The sequence below is a fragment of the Olea europaea genome, unplaced genomic scaffold, assembly GCF_002742605.1.
Source record: "Olea europaea var. sylvestris unplaced genomic scaffold, O_europaea_v1 scaffold547, whole genome shotgun sequence".
Taxonomy (NCBI): domain Eukaryota; kingdom Viridiplantae; phylum Streptophyta; class Magnoliopsida; order Lamiales; family Oleaceae; genus Olea; species Olea europaea.
The window spans coordinates 41,837-58,808 of NW_019263801.1; the positions used below are offsets into that span (position 1 = coordinate 41,837).

At 35.0% G+C, this 16,972-nt stretch overlaps 1 protein-coding gene across 3 annotated transcripts in view; it reads left to right on the forward strand.

Annotated features, from left to right (window-relative positions):
- The first annotated feature begins 3,404 nt into the window (after positions 1-3,404).
- LOC111389003 (U3 small nucleolar ribonucleoprotein protein IMP4) overlaps positions 3,405-16,972 on the forward strand; it is a 15,030-nt gene continuing 1,462 nt past the window's right edge. Inside the window, exons 1-9 of one of the 3 annotated variants that reach the window (XM_023013839.1) lie at positions 3,412-3,471; positions 3,573-3,733; positions 3,843-3,926; positions 6,746-6,855; positions 6,988-7,038; positions 7,810-7,953; positions 8,034-8,123; positions 8,353-8,459; positions 15,512-15,596. In XM_023013839.1, coding sequence (XP_022869607.1) covers positions 3,622-3,733; positions 3,843-3,926; positions 6,746-6,855; positions 6,988-7,038; positions 7,810-7,953; positions 8,034-8,123; positions 8,353-8,459; positions 15,512-15,596 — 783 coding nt within the window. In that variant the 5' untranslated portion in view covers positions 3,412-3,471; positions 3,573-3,621. Of the gene's footprint in view, positions 3,734-3,842; positions 3,927-6,745; positions 6,856-6,987; positions 7,039-7,809; positions 7,954-8,033; positions 8,124-8,352; positions 8,460-15,511; positions 15,597-16,972 lie in introns of all 3 variants that reach the window. The other 2 variants (XM_023013838.1, XM_023013837.1) reach the window with 2 other exon arrangements.

Consider the following 16,972-nt stretch of genomic DNA (forward strand, 5'->3'; position numbering starts at 1 on the left):
ACAAGCGACGTTTTAAAACGACCTCAAGTTTAGGACCCTCTAACTTAGGAAAGTCAGAAATATTGACCATGTGACAAATAACGGTAGAATTCACATAAATTATACGATATAGAGTTGAAGAAATCACAAGTCGTTATCTACCTTCATTAGAAAATATAGTTAATGAGCACATCTCTCAAACTTTGTACAGGACGTGTCCATCTTGCAACTGAAATGAGCTCAAATCATCGATTATCGAGGATAGGACGGGTCGTGGCGACTTATATTAGTGTTTAAAGGCAGAACGACACAAGTGACGTTTAACGGCACTTGTACTGTTTCGATGATTTTTTCGATATTTTGCATCTTTTTCACTACAACGACCTCAAGTATTGGACCCCCTAACTTAAAAAAGTCAGAAATGTTGACAATGTGACAAATAACGGTAAAATTCGCATAGATTATACGATATAGAGTTGGAGAAATCACAAGTCGTTATCTACATTTGTTAAAAAATATAATTAATGAGGACATCTCTCAAACTTTGTATACGGCGTGTCCATCTTGCACTTGAAATGAGCTCAAATCATCGATTATCGAGGATATGATAGGTCGTGGCTATGTATACTTATATTTATAGATAGAACGATACAAGTGTCGTTTAACAGCTCTTTCGTCATTATGCTGGTTTTTCAAATATTTTGCTTCTTTTTTAGCGCTGCGACCTCAAACATAAATCTCATAACTTAAGAAAGTTAGAAAGATTGATCACGTGACAAACAACATTGAGTTGGTGAAATCACAAGTCATTGCATTGATTCGTTAGAAATATAATTAATGAGCACTCTCTCAACTTTTGTAAACAGAATGTACATATTGCAATTGAAATGAGTTCAACTTATTGATTCCCGGGGCTTGGATGGGTCGTGACTATGTACACTCATGTTTATAGATAGAATGACACAAGTGTCGTTTAACAGCTCTCGTGTCGTTATGTTGATTTCTCAAATTTTGCTTCTTTTCCAACGTAACGACTTTAAATATGGATCCCCCAAGTTAAGTAAGTTAGAAATGTTGATCATGTAACAAAGTTAGAAATGTTGATCACCTAACAAAGAACGGTTGAATTGACGTAAGTTATACGATGTCGAGTTGGTGAAATCATAAGTCATTGTATTGATTCTTAGAAAATATAATTAATGAGAACATTTCTTAATTTTTGTAAACGACATATCCATCTTGCAGTTGAAATGAGTTTCAAGGTTATCTATACTCTTGTTTATAGATAGAACGACACAAGTGTAACTTTCTTTAAGTAACAGCACAAGTGCTGTTCTCATGAAGAAATTATATTTCGATAACGGCACTTGTGTCGTTTTTTTAAAACTTTTCATTTCAGTAATGACAGAAGTGCCGTTCTTAATGACATTTTCATCCTCTAAGCGGCACTTGTTCGGTTCTTTTAGAACTTTTCATTTTAATAACAACACAAGTGTCGTTCTCAATGACCTTTCATCCTCAAACACTGGATCTGTAAAGTATGTGAGAAAAATAAATCACGTGACAAAAAATGATTGAAATGATGTAAAATTATTTGATATAAAGTTGTTGAAAGTACATGTAATTCTATCGTTTTCAACAAAATAAAAGTAATGAGCATATCTCTTAATTTTTTTAAAATGTTATGTCCACCTTGCAACTTAATTGAGTTTAAGTTATTTCTTGACTCAAGGACGGTTGTGACTGCTTAAACTCGTAATTATTGATAGAATGATACAAGTGCCGTTTTATTTATCAGTAACGACACTTGAGTTATTCTATTGATTTTTCCTTTATTTTCGTTTGTTTCCAAAGGTACGACCTTTAGAATTGAACACTTTAAGTTGTGTTGTCCTTAAAGTAAAAATAGAAGTTTATATTTTGGCAACATCACTTATATCGTTCTCTTAGAACTTTTAATTCTAGTAATGGCGCTAATACCGTTCTCATAGACTTTTCATCTCAGCAATGACACAAGTGCTATTTTTATAGACAAGTATATTTATAAGCATAGTGACAGCTGTAAAGTTCTTATAGACATTCTCACCTTAGTGGCGGCACAAGTGTCGATATCATGGATAAGTAAATTTACAATCATAACAGCAATTGTGCCATCATTGGGAGGCTAGACTGACAATTAATGAGCATATTTCTCAACTCATATTTAAAGATAGGACATGGAATGGTCGTTTCATTTCAGTAACGGCTTTTGTGCCGTTCTATTGATTTCTCCTATAGTTTGATTTTATTCCAACACAATGATTTCAAACATTGGACCCCCTAACGAAGTATAAACATTTTCATGTTAGTAACATACGTTAGAAAGTTCATTATTGAATATTGTTTTGTTGAAAAAATTGGATATAGATGAAACTTTCAGAACGACACAAGTGTCGTTCCTGGACATGAAGATGACACTTGTGCTGTTACGTGCATAAATACGAGTATAAACAGTTATGGTCCGTTTGTTCCCAAAAAATAATAAGTAAAACTTATTTATATTGTAATATGTACATGACACGTGCAAAAGTTGATAGATATGTTCATTAATTTAATCGACACATATAAGTGTGATGACTTGTGCTTTTATCGTCTCAATAATATAAAATATGTCATTTCAATCGTTCCTTTTGACTAGTCAATTTTTTATATTATATACATTAGCGAATCTATTATTAGAGGTCATTTTATTGAAAAAATCAAACTACAGCAGATAACGATTGTGTATCGTTTTACTTTACAGATGACGACTGGAGTGGTGTTCTGTATTTCGTGTAGTAGTTGAAGTGCTATTACATTTAATGGTTGCATATAGCACAAAAAACACACTAAATACCAAAACAATACCAACTAAATATTGTTTAATAATAAAAATACAACATAGATGCGATTTCTAAGAGCATATTTCTTCACTCAAAAGATACCCAAAGTAAGTGAAGAAATATAACAAAGAACATAATTTTATGGTAGCAAGAATGGTGATTGAAGAGAAGAAAATATGTTGTTATAATTTTGAGGATCAAAAATTGAAAAAGATGAAAACGGGAAGAAGAAGATGTTATTTAAAAAAAAAATTAGGAGTTTAAGGTGAATTTGGAGGAGAAATGGAGGGATGAAATAAGAAAAGTTAAAGGAGAATTTTGACATTTTACCAATTAAAATATTTTGCATTTTTTTAATTTTTTTTATTATTGATCAAAGGCCATTTAACTAAATACATTGTTAAGTTAAGCTATTGGGCCAAATTCCCCATTATTTTACCTTCGATAAATGGTTAGATGTAAATGACAAATAAATCAGGGGGCAATTGTAAATTTCAATTTTTCCTTGTGCTTTATTTGACATTAAGCAAAATTCAGGGGTAAAAGCCGAAACATCCGCTCAACAAAACCCCACGCTGCTTTGGTCTGTCTGACGCATTAAAACCCTTCCACCGCCGCTCAACTTCTCGCAGTTACATATATCTATGTTTGTGTATTGAAGTAAGAATTTGTTTAAATGGTAGTGAAATTCTTGATTTGTTGTTAGATTTTTGGGTATTTCTTGTTGATCAGTCAGTGAAGTCGGAGTTGAACCAGAGATAATTTCTGCGTTTTTGAGATAATGTTGAGAAGAAACGTAAGGCTAAGGAGAGAGTATCTCTACAGGAAAAGCTTGGAAGGAAAAGAGCGTTTGCTCTACGAAAAGAAGCGCAAAATCAGAGAAGCCTTGGAAGGTAATTAGAAAAATAAGAAATACTTATTTTTACTTAAAGTAAAAAAGAAAGGTCTAATCTTTGTGTAGATTGCTAACAGTTTTAATTTTATTTATTTGCTTATGGACAGAGGGTAAACCGATTCCTACTGAGCTCAGGAATGAAGAGGCAGCCCTTCGACAAGAAATTGACCTTGAAGATGAAAATACAGCTGGTATGCGCCTCCAATTCTATGATGTATAGCTTGAATAAACATAATATGCATAGAAGGATTCGTGTCATATTAAGACCAGAACACCAGAACCTTCATTCTTTATCCAGACTTGGTTCTGGATATGAAGAAATGTAGGCAGACTCCCATTTTCAATATGTATGGTAGTAATTATTTCTTTGTTTGTTTCTGATCTTAGATTTGGGAGAAGAAAGATAGTGTGTTAAGTTTGAGATATGAGAGCCTTTCTTAAATTTTTTGTTAGCAGAATAACCAATAAGAAAACAGGGGCTTCTTTTCGTTGAAATTTGGAACGAATGTGTGGTCAGTGAAATTTTTTGAGAACTATAGGATGGATGAATAAGCATCAAGTTGACTTCTTTTGCTTGTATATGGTGTATTTTATTAATGAAATTACTGTCATCTGTCCCAATTTTACTCAGAAGAATGCCTTCTATTTTACTCAAAAAATTGCAAATAAAATTGCTCCAGCGAAGTTCAATTAATAGGTTCCTCCTTTGCTGGCAGTGAAGTGACCTGGTCTGGTTTGACAATATTATTTCTTATTTTAAGATTTTCCATGGAAGAAAAATTGCAGATGAAATAAATTGAATTCATACTATAGTGGGCATGTATGATATATCATCAATATTTTTAACGTTTCTAGGTGACTGCAAACTCGTTAACTTTGACCACCTGAACTACAGGTAACTTATTTTGCATCGAAGTGTTTTATTGGAAGCTTTCATGGAGAGTTTGATTTTTTATTTTTAATAGCTTGGCAAGTTTTAGCCATATTCTATATGTAGAACTTTGCAAGCAATGCCAAGCTCAGCTTGCAAATTTATTGGATGGGATTTCAGATATTTCACTCACCACTCCAAGGCTTTTATACTGCTCAACATGCAAACATTCAACCATTTCTGTTATGGGCCTAGCTTATCATAGTATATCATTAACAGATTGAGTTAGCAAGCAAAAATCTGTCAAACTTTGCTTAGTCATCTGTTTATACTACTGAGGCAATGAGGGGTGCTAACCTAATTACCCAACCCCCTTTTTTTGGAATAATCCATTTGCCATTATCTTTCACAAGTCAAGTATACAAACCCGCAGATTCTCATTGTTGTTGACAAAGAGGAAGAGCCTGTTCATGGACAACAATCCTTTTCTTATTATTATTATTCTCTTGAAGAAGGTCTGAGCATATGTAGGATGAGATTAAGTCAAGTTCTTGCAGCCAGAGTATGATTACTCATTTATGAGAGCATGATCACTGCTGCGAATATGGAAATACCACAATCATGTCCCTGACTTTCTGAGTTTGTGCATTAGACGAGGACATTCTTGCAGTAATTAGCATAGTAAGTTGCCTGCTTTTATTCCTTTTATCTAAGATGGCTGGTTCAGTGGGATGGTCTTGATCTTTCTTGTTGATACCTCTCTCAAACCCTACACAGAGTAAAGAGGGCTAATGATCTCTTTACTGTGCCTTTTGAGTCCCAATCCTTCCTGAATAAGGTGAATCCGTATGCGCTTTTTCACAAATCTTTCATCATTCGACGAAGAAAGTACAACAAGAACTTTTAAACACTTATAAGTCCTTGGTGCGAGTGGTTTATCCCTCATAAATACATTTTGTGCAATGCTCCTGCCTTCTCCATTCTTGTGTGGGTAAGCCATATATATTATGTAGTACATAACTTCAATCCATATGGTGGTATCCTTTCTAGTAGTTATTGTAGAGAAGGCCTCTGCATGATTTCCCTTGGGTTGAGTTGATGTCCCTTCTAGTGTCAATTTAGAACATACGAGCCAAAGAAATTTTTGGTAAATAAGATCCCAAAAGCAAATTTTTGGTAAATAAGATCCCAAAAGAACGAATCGTGCATCAAAGGGGATCCATGTTCCAGTAATTGGTGTCAAAAGATGTGAATTGTGGTCTACATAAACAAATTGTTTTCATCTTTCTTTCCTAACTGGGAAGGAAAGACCTAGGAGCTCAACTCTCACTCAGTTTATGTCTAGCGGCGTTTATCCACATTGGAGGTAGGAGAGCAGCTACTTTTTGACTTTCTTACTTCAGCTAGCTAACTTGTTTACTACTAGCTTTCAACTCTTTGGAAAACATGCCTAATCTTCCTTCTACTTTTTTGTTTTATTTTATTTTTATTTTTATTTTTGTATTAACTAAGTAAGCAGTGAGGTGAAGTATGAAGCCATTTCGTAAATAAGCCTCTGCATGATTTTCTCTGGGTTGGGTGAGTTGAGTTTAGAATGGACCAGCATGAGAATTTTGAACTTATAGAACTAAGATGTAAGGTGAAGTATAAGTCTACAATTATCCTCAGAGAGCGCTCTGTTTGATCAAGTAACCATACTGTCTAATCTATAGCTTTGTGTTTCAGTTAAGGGAAAAATAAAAATCCTACAGGATGGAGCTTAGCTCTTCATCTGGAAATCAAATTTGAATTGTGAAATGAAACTTAGTCTCAAACTATTGTATTAGCTTGTCTTTGCCTAGATAATGTCATAAAATATGATCACATATGACATCAGAATGTTACTGATCTATACATGCCAAATACCAATTAGTTTCACCATGTTTATGTAAAAGTATAAGCCTTGTTCTATGAGAATATGTTTTTAATTGTAAAGCTCGTCATGTCACTGACCGGCTTAACACGAGAAACATGTAAAGTTTGACTTTCCTATAATTGGTTCGGCTATAATATTCTCTCAATTTTTTCATTTTCAAGGTGAAATTGATGCCATTTTATCTATTGATGTCTGATATCCTGATTCCGATTATATTTATGTAGTTCCTCGTTCAACAATTGATGATGAATATGCAAATGCCGCTGATAGAGATCCTAAGATTTTGCTTACCACATCGCGCAATCCCAGCGCTCCTCTTACACAGTTTGTGAAGGTTAGGCTAGTCTCTGAACTTTCAAATTTTTGCTCTGTTTATATGAACTTGGATTTGTTAATGATATGTTTCTTTTTGGTTTATGTTTTTGCATATATCATTTAGTAATAGATATTTGTTTTCTTTTCCTAGGAATTGAAGTTCGTCTTCCCCAATGCACAACGAATGAATCGTGGTGCTCAGGTTGGTCCATCTGTTTATCATAATTTTCTAATTTTGCTGCTTTTAATGCATTATTTATGTGGTAATTGTTCAATGGAGTTATAGAGGTGTAAAGATGAGCGATATGTACTTTTTGTACAAATTCTATTAGATGTCTTATCATATGGGACAAACTTTTAGTTCTTTGAATGTACAGAGAGCGGACTGCAATGTGGGAAAAGTTGTGGGAATTTTCAAGCTTTTCAAATTGTGATTGTGTCATGGTTCATAATCTTGTACTGAACTTAGCCGCATAGTGGAGATGAACTGTAGAACTCTCAGGTTGACAAAGCCTATACTTACATGACAGAATAGACATGTTAAATAATTATTTGCACTGTAATAACTATGGTAATGTTCATAATTATAGCAATTTCCAATTAGCAGTCGTTGAATGTAATATGGACTTGAGAGAACAAATATTTCAATCTGAATATTGTGGTAATTATTTACAAAATCCTGATGTCCTTTACAAATAGCAAAAATGTTGTGCCATTGCACAGGTTCTTTCTGGAAGTCAATTGGTATATTACTACATCATGATGAAATTTAATTAGGTTCATGCTTAGAATTTTTCCGTCCAATATTTTCATGGATATTATTCACTGAGGTGTGAACACAGAACATATATCATATTGACTTCACAAGATGACAGAGTCAACTGGAGTTGATCGAATGAGAGTTTTCTGTATGTTATCATCAAATCATACATCTTTGGAACTAGTTGATAATCCTTGTTCCAATTCTTCTCAGGTTATTTCTGAAATTATTGAAACCTGCAAAGCACATGATTTTACAGATGTTATTTTAGTTCATGAACATCGTGGTGTGCCAGATGGTATGATTATAAGCCATCTTCCTTTTGGTCCAACTGCTTACTTTGGATTACTAAATGTGGTAAGTAATTTACCTACCTGTATACACTTCTTCAAACCATTTTGCAGTCCAAGACATGTTGACCCACCAACCTTTTGTAGGTTACAAGACACGATATCAAGGACAAAAAGGCTATTGGAACAATGCCTGAGGCTTACCCACATTTGATTCTTAACAATTTCACTAGACAGGTATTACTTTACACTGACTTTTGCATGCATCTAACATTCAGTGTCTCATTAATTTATAAGTCTATATAATTATGTAAGCAATGGGAATGCGACTAGGTATTGAAGTATTGGGGTGCTTTGGTGTGTCATGATTCTTGGATATATGTTGTTTTATGGGAGGGTGTGTTGTGGCTTATTGGCTAAGTCATTTAATGGTTACTTCTCTTATCGAACTGTTAATTTTTGGCAGACTGGTCAAAGGACAGCGAACATTTTAAAGCATTTATTTCCAGTTCCCAAGCCAGATACAAAACGTATTATCACTTTTGCAAATCAAGCGGACTATATATCTTTCAGGTTGGTATCTTGTGCATAACTGTTGCTGCATTTTTGGTATCTCTGTTAAGCCAATGTTTGTTTCAGTTCAGATGTTAAACAGTCCAATGAGGTTGTAGTTGGGTGCAATTCTGTATGAGAATGATTGGAAGATGGAAGGATATGTGTGATAGTATTATAAGTAGGAGTGTAGAACAAGATGACAGATGGTATATACCCTTTGGGACAGATGGTATATACCCTTTGGGACATTCAAGATTTTGGAACGAAGAAATCAAAATAGTGACTGCCTTAATGCTCCACCTAAGGAACAGATGAAAACTTACTAACCGGAGGGTGTTATGTAGTGCTGGGGCAAATAATTGAGCAAAAAGTTTAAAACTTGGAGAACCTTTAGGATTCCTTCTGTACCTTTTTTCCTTTATTATTTGGTTTTGCGAATTTTTCTTTTTGGAAGAGAGAGAGGCGTACTAAAATTTACACTGGTTGGTGTAATTGCAAAATAATTGATTCCATTAGACCCTTTGATTGATGTAGCGGTGAATTGAATGTGGCAAAAAAGGATTCATGTTTCTGATCCAAGTTTGTTAGGTATAAGGCTTGGTTGGTTGTTGGTTTGGAGTGAGGGTCAAAGAAATGGATAAGAAAAGGCACGGTCACGAGTCCTTGGTTGGTTGATGCAGGGATAAATGTATTGAGCACTCCTTGAGATTCAGCTCCATCTAATTGAAATTAAGCCTATATCATACACTATTGCTTGAAATTTATTTTTTGTCCAGCTTTGTTCACATGAAATATTTTCTTAGTATTTTGCATCATCTTTAATTGCAGAATTTCATCTGGCATAAAGTTTTAGTTGAGAATAGAGAAAGTTAATATTTAGCATAACTGTTACTATTTATTTCCACTGTTGGTGGCCTAGAATTTTGTGGTTGCATCGTTCTTGGACTTTTATAAAATGTCTATTCTAATTTAGGAAAAAGGACACTATTTTTGGTCTAGGCAAAATTAGGGCTAGGATCCGTAATCGTTGAAGGATTGTGGATACGGAGTCCAACCCTTAAAACTGAGGACATTGGTCCTCAACATATATAATTTTGTGAAAATAGATTTTCAGTGGAAGAATTCAACCATTTGGTAAAGAGACAGTTGTACCCGCCTCTCAAATAACATAAAAGAGAAAAAAGGATAAAAATAACTACAGAAAAAGGGGTAAAAAAATGAAAATATCTTCTTTCCCAACCATACCATCCCACACCACCCAGTCCCAACCATGAGACCCTCCACCTCCGACAAGCACCATCTCTAAAGTTGCCTTATTAGGGTCAATTGCGCCATCATTAATCGCCATCACAACCATTAGTCAACCACCGCCAACATGTCCAAAGTGTGATTCTATCAATGCTAAAATTTTACTTACAATCCTGGAGCATTCTGGCTATGGGAGCTTACTGATTGGACAAAAATTTGAAGTAAAAGTTACATGGAATTTGGCTACCAGTTTGATAAGCCAGGACTAAAGAAGCCCAATTCAAGTTCTTCAGCTGTAAAGATTAAGTGATGGAGTATTTAAAGGTTATTATTATATTTAGTTTACAATTTAAATGCACATTTAGGAAACATAATTAGGATTTAATTTAATAGCTTTTATTATATATTTTCTACTTAGAATATAATTATTGAATCCTTGTATAAAGGGGTCTTATGCTTTATTGCTTTGTAATAGAACAACTTTTGATAATGAAATAAATTAATATTCTACCCCAATTTTTCTCTGCTCTCTTCATTTCTCCTCTTCACTTTCCCCTTCTTCTACAATTGTCATACGCATTAAAATTGTAAACTAAATATAATAATATCCCTTCTAATACTCCATTATTTCTCACTGGATGAGAAAACTCGACACCCGTGATATAGATTGCAACTTCTTAACTAAGGAGGGCAATCTTTACTCTGACCAAATAATGGAACCAACTATATGACAACTGAAATGGAATATCAGTCCCAAACATCTTAATTAACCAAGGTGGACGGTCTTTCCTTTTGATCAAGTAGTGAGAAAGAACCTTAATAAACAACATGAAGTTCATCCACTACAGTTATCACTAAATTTAGGAGTAGCACAATGTACTAGTACATGAGATTGGGCGTCCAGAAACAAATGATTGCGACAACGATGGTTCGAATGTGTCTTGATAAGAAAACAATTTTGCTATATTGAAATCAAAACATTTATTTAAGTGTAGTGGTCAATCAAATAGATTAAGTTCAAGTGAGAATGTCAATTTTTTCCTTACTATGATTCGGAAACCATGCCAAAAAATACGTAATAAGACAAAAATCACCATGAAAGTATCTGTGCCTAATGGTGCGTCAAATGCAAGCTCAAAAGTTTCATGGAGAAAAAATGTCTCTTAAACTCGACATGAAAGTCAATATATTACGAAGCTAAAACAATATGACGGTAATTAGTAGGTAACAATTGACACCGAGAGTGTGAATGAACAATGACCTTGGAAAACGTGTCAACAGGGAAGTATTAGCCCGTGGAGAAAGTCATATCCAAGGCAACTCTAATCACACAAAGAATCGGGCAAGAGCGATTTCGGCATGAAATTGAGGATAGGTGGGATGTCTGACCTAGTTGGTAACAATAGATAATTTCTCATCCTCGCTATCAGAATACTTTAATTGGCTCAACAATAGAAACCTCGATTTTTTCTTCATGAGCAACACTAATACTCGGAAGATGACTATAAGGACTGGGGTGATAAGACCTAGCTTATGACATGCTTGGCGAAGATAGAAGGATGTCCCATATGTTGGCCTGGCAGTAAGCGTTATCTACGGATTAGAATGCAAGAATATTATAAGGTAAGATTTCAATATTCAAACCATCGATAAACCTAAACGCTGTGATGTGGGGTGTTTCATAACTATAACAACTGTATAATAATTCTTAGAAGTGGCTAGAAACGCACTAACAGTGAAAGTACCTTGCTTACAATGCAAAAATAAGTTATTAAATAATTGGGTTAAATAATAGACTGGAACATATTTATTACTTAGAATTCATTTCATCTTATCCCACAAAGTGATAGGACACTTAGGTTATCAATGTTACACAAAAATGATTTTAGATAACACCTAACAGATTCGACAAGTGCCATTTTAACATGACAAAGATGATTAGAGTCATTTAAGTTGTGAAAATCAAGAAATTTTTCAAGAGAATCAAGCTAATCAAGAAATGAGTCAGGTGCTTTGGGTCCATCAAAGTCCTATAGTTAGAATGCGACCTACTGAGAAGGAGAATGTACGTCCTCGCCAAAATTTCTAGATGGAGGATAATTGTATAAAGTGAAAGGGCAGGGTATTTGATCCCGATATTGAGCTAAGGACGTTGTAAGCGTAAGAATTGTTATAAGAATTGGACATGGTGTTGAGTGGAGTGCTAGGCAAAGCAATGGTTTTTATTTTATTTTATTTCTTTGTAATGACCCAAATTCTAAGGATTTGAAATCTCACCCAATTCATTTATTTTAACAGTGAAAACACATAAATTTTATGAGTGCGATTTAATTAATAGGAGGAGCTCATGGCCAAACAAAATATTTTTTAAAAATCACGCATTTCACATTTATTAACTAAATGATAAAGTATTAATCCCACTAATGTAAAACCAACTAAATCATGCCTTAAATCATAAAATAAAATACCTAAGAAACCAAAATAATGTTGAAATTAAAATATTTCGCTACCTTATGTGGATTTGATTTATTAATTTCGAATATCCTGGCACCACGACAGCACCATATCGCTTGCCAATCAACGACCTGTTCTTACCTGTGAGGAGTAGTGAAAAGGGTAAATACAGGGGAATACTCAGTAGGACACGAAAATAGTGGTGCGATCCCGAATAAAATATTTAGATCATGCTTCAAAAATAATCATACCGTTATCATATCATTTGAAACCAGTGAGAGCTCATAGTATATCATATCATTGGTACTGGATGGTCATTTCATATCACATTGAAATCATCGTATCATTTCATAACTTTCATAAGTACAATAATTTATCAACATGAAAAAAACTATAATTTAAATGGGACAAAACACTTACACCTCGTAGTCCTACCTTGATTGATAATAAGGATTGTTGAATTTGGGTTGTTACACTATGTTTCTTTTTTTTTTTAATGGAAACTATGAAGTTTTATGGGCCACTATCACCTAAATAGAAAGTAGAGTTATCAAATAATAAAATCGATATACCTCACAAGTTTCAACACGAGCTACTGGTAGCGTACAATTAAAGCAGCCAATAATGCACCATAAATTCCTGTTTTAGTTTCAATTAATTTGACAAAGTGGCCTGCAGATCTGTTATGTAAAGTTCCCAAATGCTTTTCCTGTCCTCCAATATCTCCTTTTGGTGGTGGTTTGCTGTAGTGTGAAACCAGCTAGAAAAATCGAGAATAAGGGGCTTCAGCGATAGGGGAAGAAATTTGATACGGACTTCACACCTGTAGCGATCGAAGAATTTAAGCTGGATTTCTGACTCAGGAGTCTTGGAAGATGAAGGTGGAATTAATGAAGGATGTGTAATTTTTGGCTGGATATGTGGTTAATGGAACGTGATTTGGTATAGATGGAACCTGAGGTATTTGTTAGTGGGGGCAGTAAAACTGTAGTGGCAATTTTGGAGCGGTGGTTCAAATGGCTGTTGTGAGTTGGGTATTGTGTGTGGATCAGTGGAAGCTAGGAGAGTAGGCCACGATCAAATATGTAGCCCTTGACGTTGAACAGAGTGGATGGTTGTGGGATGCTCTGTGCGCTTGTGAATATGGGTAGTTCGTGTGGCTTGGATTAGGGTTTGCTTGATGTTCGGAGTGCTGATCAGATGAATGGTTGGTCAGCAGCATGGACGGGTGCAGACACCAGTGTGAGATGGATCTGGTGAATGTTGACTAGTGAGATGAGTCTGGTGAATGTTTGAAAGATGGGTTGGGCAAACGCGATTGTGGTGGAAGATGCAGCACTGGGTTGTTACCGACGATCTGGAGTTGCCGTCGGGACTGTGGTGGCAGGTTATGACCCAGTGTTTATCCTGTGAGAGGAATGGCCGGTGGCAGTCTTAGGGTTTGTTGAAGGAATGTGAGGTGTGTTGGGCCGGGTAGCCCGAGTTTTAGTCGGGCTGGGTAATAGGGCTTTGTTAGTTGGGTATTTTTAGGTAATTTGCTGATTGGCTTAGTAGGGGGCTTGTGTGTATATTTGGGCTCTATGTGGGGTTTATAAATGGTTTATGGGCACTGGCCCTTTTTATTCTTTTTTTTGGCTGTTGTAGCTGTTGTTTAAAGCTGAACCTGGGGTGGGTGATGTCTGGTGGTATAATTTAATGTAGGTTTATGGTGGTGGAGGGTGGTGGGTTGAGTACATAGATGGTTTGGAACTTGTGCAGGTTTTTGTGGTGGATGGAATGTTGGCCAAAGGAAATGAATTGAGCTCTAATACCAAGTCTATGTACGATGCAGTAGGACAATTGTAGGGGAAGGGAAGAGAAGAAGAGAAGGGAGGGGGAAAAGAGGAAAGAAGAGGGAGAGAATAGAGAGAAATTGGGGGAGAGTATTAATTTATTTCATCATCAAAAGTTGTTCTATTATAAAGCAATAAAGCATAAGACTCCTTTATATAGAGATTCAATAATTCTATTCTAAGCAGAGGAAATTATAAAGGCTATTAAATTAAACCCTAGTTATGTTTCCTAAAATAGGCCTTAAAATTGTAAACTAGTTATAAGAATATCCCTTCTAATACTCCATCACTAAGGTTTGATCTCTGGTAACAAATTGGGTTGGAGTTATGAGGTCAAGGGCTGTTTTAGAAACTGGCCAACATTGAATGAAATGAATAGAACACCATAAGTGGTGTAGGCAATGGTTCTTGATGGTGTTTCTCATTTTCCATACTCATGTCTCTCTCTAACAGTTGACCAACTGTTGCTGTTCAATTTAATTTTCATGTTCTGAAACACATGAAAGTAGATTCTATGTAAGTGGATTAATTAGGTTTTTTATAGATCTGACAGATGCAAACTGTCTTGAACACTAAAGTGATTTGGTGAAGTAGGAGTTGGAAGATGATCAGGTGGAGGATGCCTTCAGGTAGACGTATAGAGGATGGTGGAGAGGCAATTGGCGGTGGCTGTAGCACTGCAATGTCTGGTGTCAGACGTTGAATCGGACGGTCGGTAGCAACTTGGGGGTGGGTTTTGGTATGGGGTGGGTAAGGGATTGAGTAGAAGTAGATTCGATTTTTTTCTTCTTCTTAATTTCCCTTTTTTTTTTTTTGGGTAGTTTAATTATGTTTTTAATGCTATTCAATGGAAGGGTATAATCTGTTTTCACCCCAATTTTGGACTTTCTAACCATTAAATGGATGCTTTCTGTACAAAGTCGCGACACTATATAGGTTGAGGACCTATGTCCTCGATTTTAAAGGTTTGGGATCCATATCCACACTCCTTCAAAGGTTAGGGATTCCAGCCCTAATTTTTCCTAAAAGAATTGAGGTCAAATCTCGAAGTTTGAGTACTTCATTTAAATGATATTTGTTTTACAAAAGAAGAATTTTATAAAAAACAGTCGTGTCTTTGACTAGACAAGAAATTTGACACCCTAATTTTAACTGACAATATCGAAACAATGAAGATAAGATGAGCATTCAGTTTATTAAGCCCCTGTTTGATGGCCATTATTATGCAAAATTGATGTTTTGAGTAGTGATTTTTTTGGAGAATGCAAGGTTAAAAAGTGGGTAAAAGTTTTGGGTTTATGTGTAAAATATTTTATTATGTGAATGCGTGATTGAAAATAAATATGTGAAATAGATTGTTTTGTTTTAAAGGGAATCAAACAGAGGCTAAGGATTAGATGAACAGAGATATAATCAAGTATTCTTCTTCTAAAATATGCAAACTTACTGATTTATGCACCAACTTGAATTGCTCATAAATGGTGCATGAGTATTTCTTTTACCACTGTGTTACTAATTGTTTATTAAATTAAACAGGCATCATATCTATGAGAAACGTGGAGGTCCTAAATCAATAGAGTTAAAAGAGATTGGTCCTCGATTCGAAATGCGGCTTTACCAGGTACTTTATGATTAGTTGCGACAAATTTAACCAATCAGTTTTAATACATTATGTTGCAATAGATTTTGTATTTCTTAATAGAGGACGATGGCTTCAGTTAGCTAAGCTATTCTGTCCTCTTATGTGTTTGATCTCTACGTGGAATTACGTGTTAAAACCTACCCTTATTTTCTTTCCCAAGTACACAAAATTTGCAAAAATCTAGATTGCACGTAACAGTAAGATATTCATCCTCGAAGCTTGTTTAACCATTGCTACTGAGTTGACCTAGTTTTTCTTATGCGGTACCTATTGTCACAGGTGTGTTTTCTTGTGTTACCGCAACAACTCCACCTGTAATATAGTTTCTCCAAGTAGCTTGGACAGATTTCCCATTTTCTCCCCTTCCATCACACTATGGACCATTTGCTTACTGTAGCATTGAGAATCCTTTCAAAATGATCCAAGTTTTTCGTTGCCTCATGACTCTAGAGTATGGCGTACATTACCCATCTGTTGTGCAATCTGATCTTTATATTACATATTCTGATAGTGCTATTATCATCGTTGCCTATCAGAATAATATTGGCACTGCAGTCCTTGTATGCGTCAAAATTATTCTTCGCGAGGACATGTATGGAGTATTGAGAGTCTAGTGTCCTAGAGTCGAATAGAGATCTACTGCTTGTGGTTTTGTTAAAATCTCTGCTTGGCGCTTTGTTGACAATATTGACTTTTTTCTAGCATCTGACTTTTCTTTGCTTCCAGTTCTCTCTTCAATTTGATGCAAAATTTTCTGATGCGTCTCTTCTCTTGGTATTATTAGTCAGTCTAAAGAACTATTTGAGGCTTACGGCTTAAATCCCACCTCACCTGAGGCTTTCAGAAAACACCATGAATGCCACCCCTTAAGTGCCATTTTTAAGCTTGCGCGTCAACTTAAAGGCTAAGCCTCAAGAAGACTAAGTTTGCGTGTTTGTCTTGCATTTACCAAACATTTATTACTGGCCTTAGCCTTTGGGTCTATTTTTTTCTCTTTCATTGATTTATTTTATGTTTTGCAAGCTGAACTTTTAATTTTGTTAATTTGTTTTATTACAAAATTTTTATGATTTATTATAAGCATATTTTGTGCTTTTATACACTTATTGAACTATTTATTACTGTATCTTGAGGCTTATGCCTCGGTGCCCAATTAAGCCTTTTTTAAACATTGTTCGTGGTATACTCTTCACATCATCTTTTGGAACATGAGTTGGAACAATTACTATTTTTATCAAACCTTCCACAAAATTTGCTTCTACTACGACGTGATTAAAGACTATAAATTTGAATCTGATTTCACCATTGGTAACAATAGATTATGAACCCCGTGGATATAAATAATAAAAGTTGAC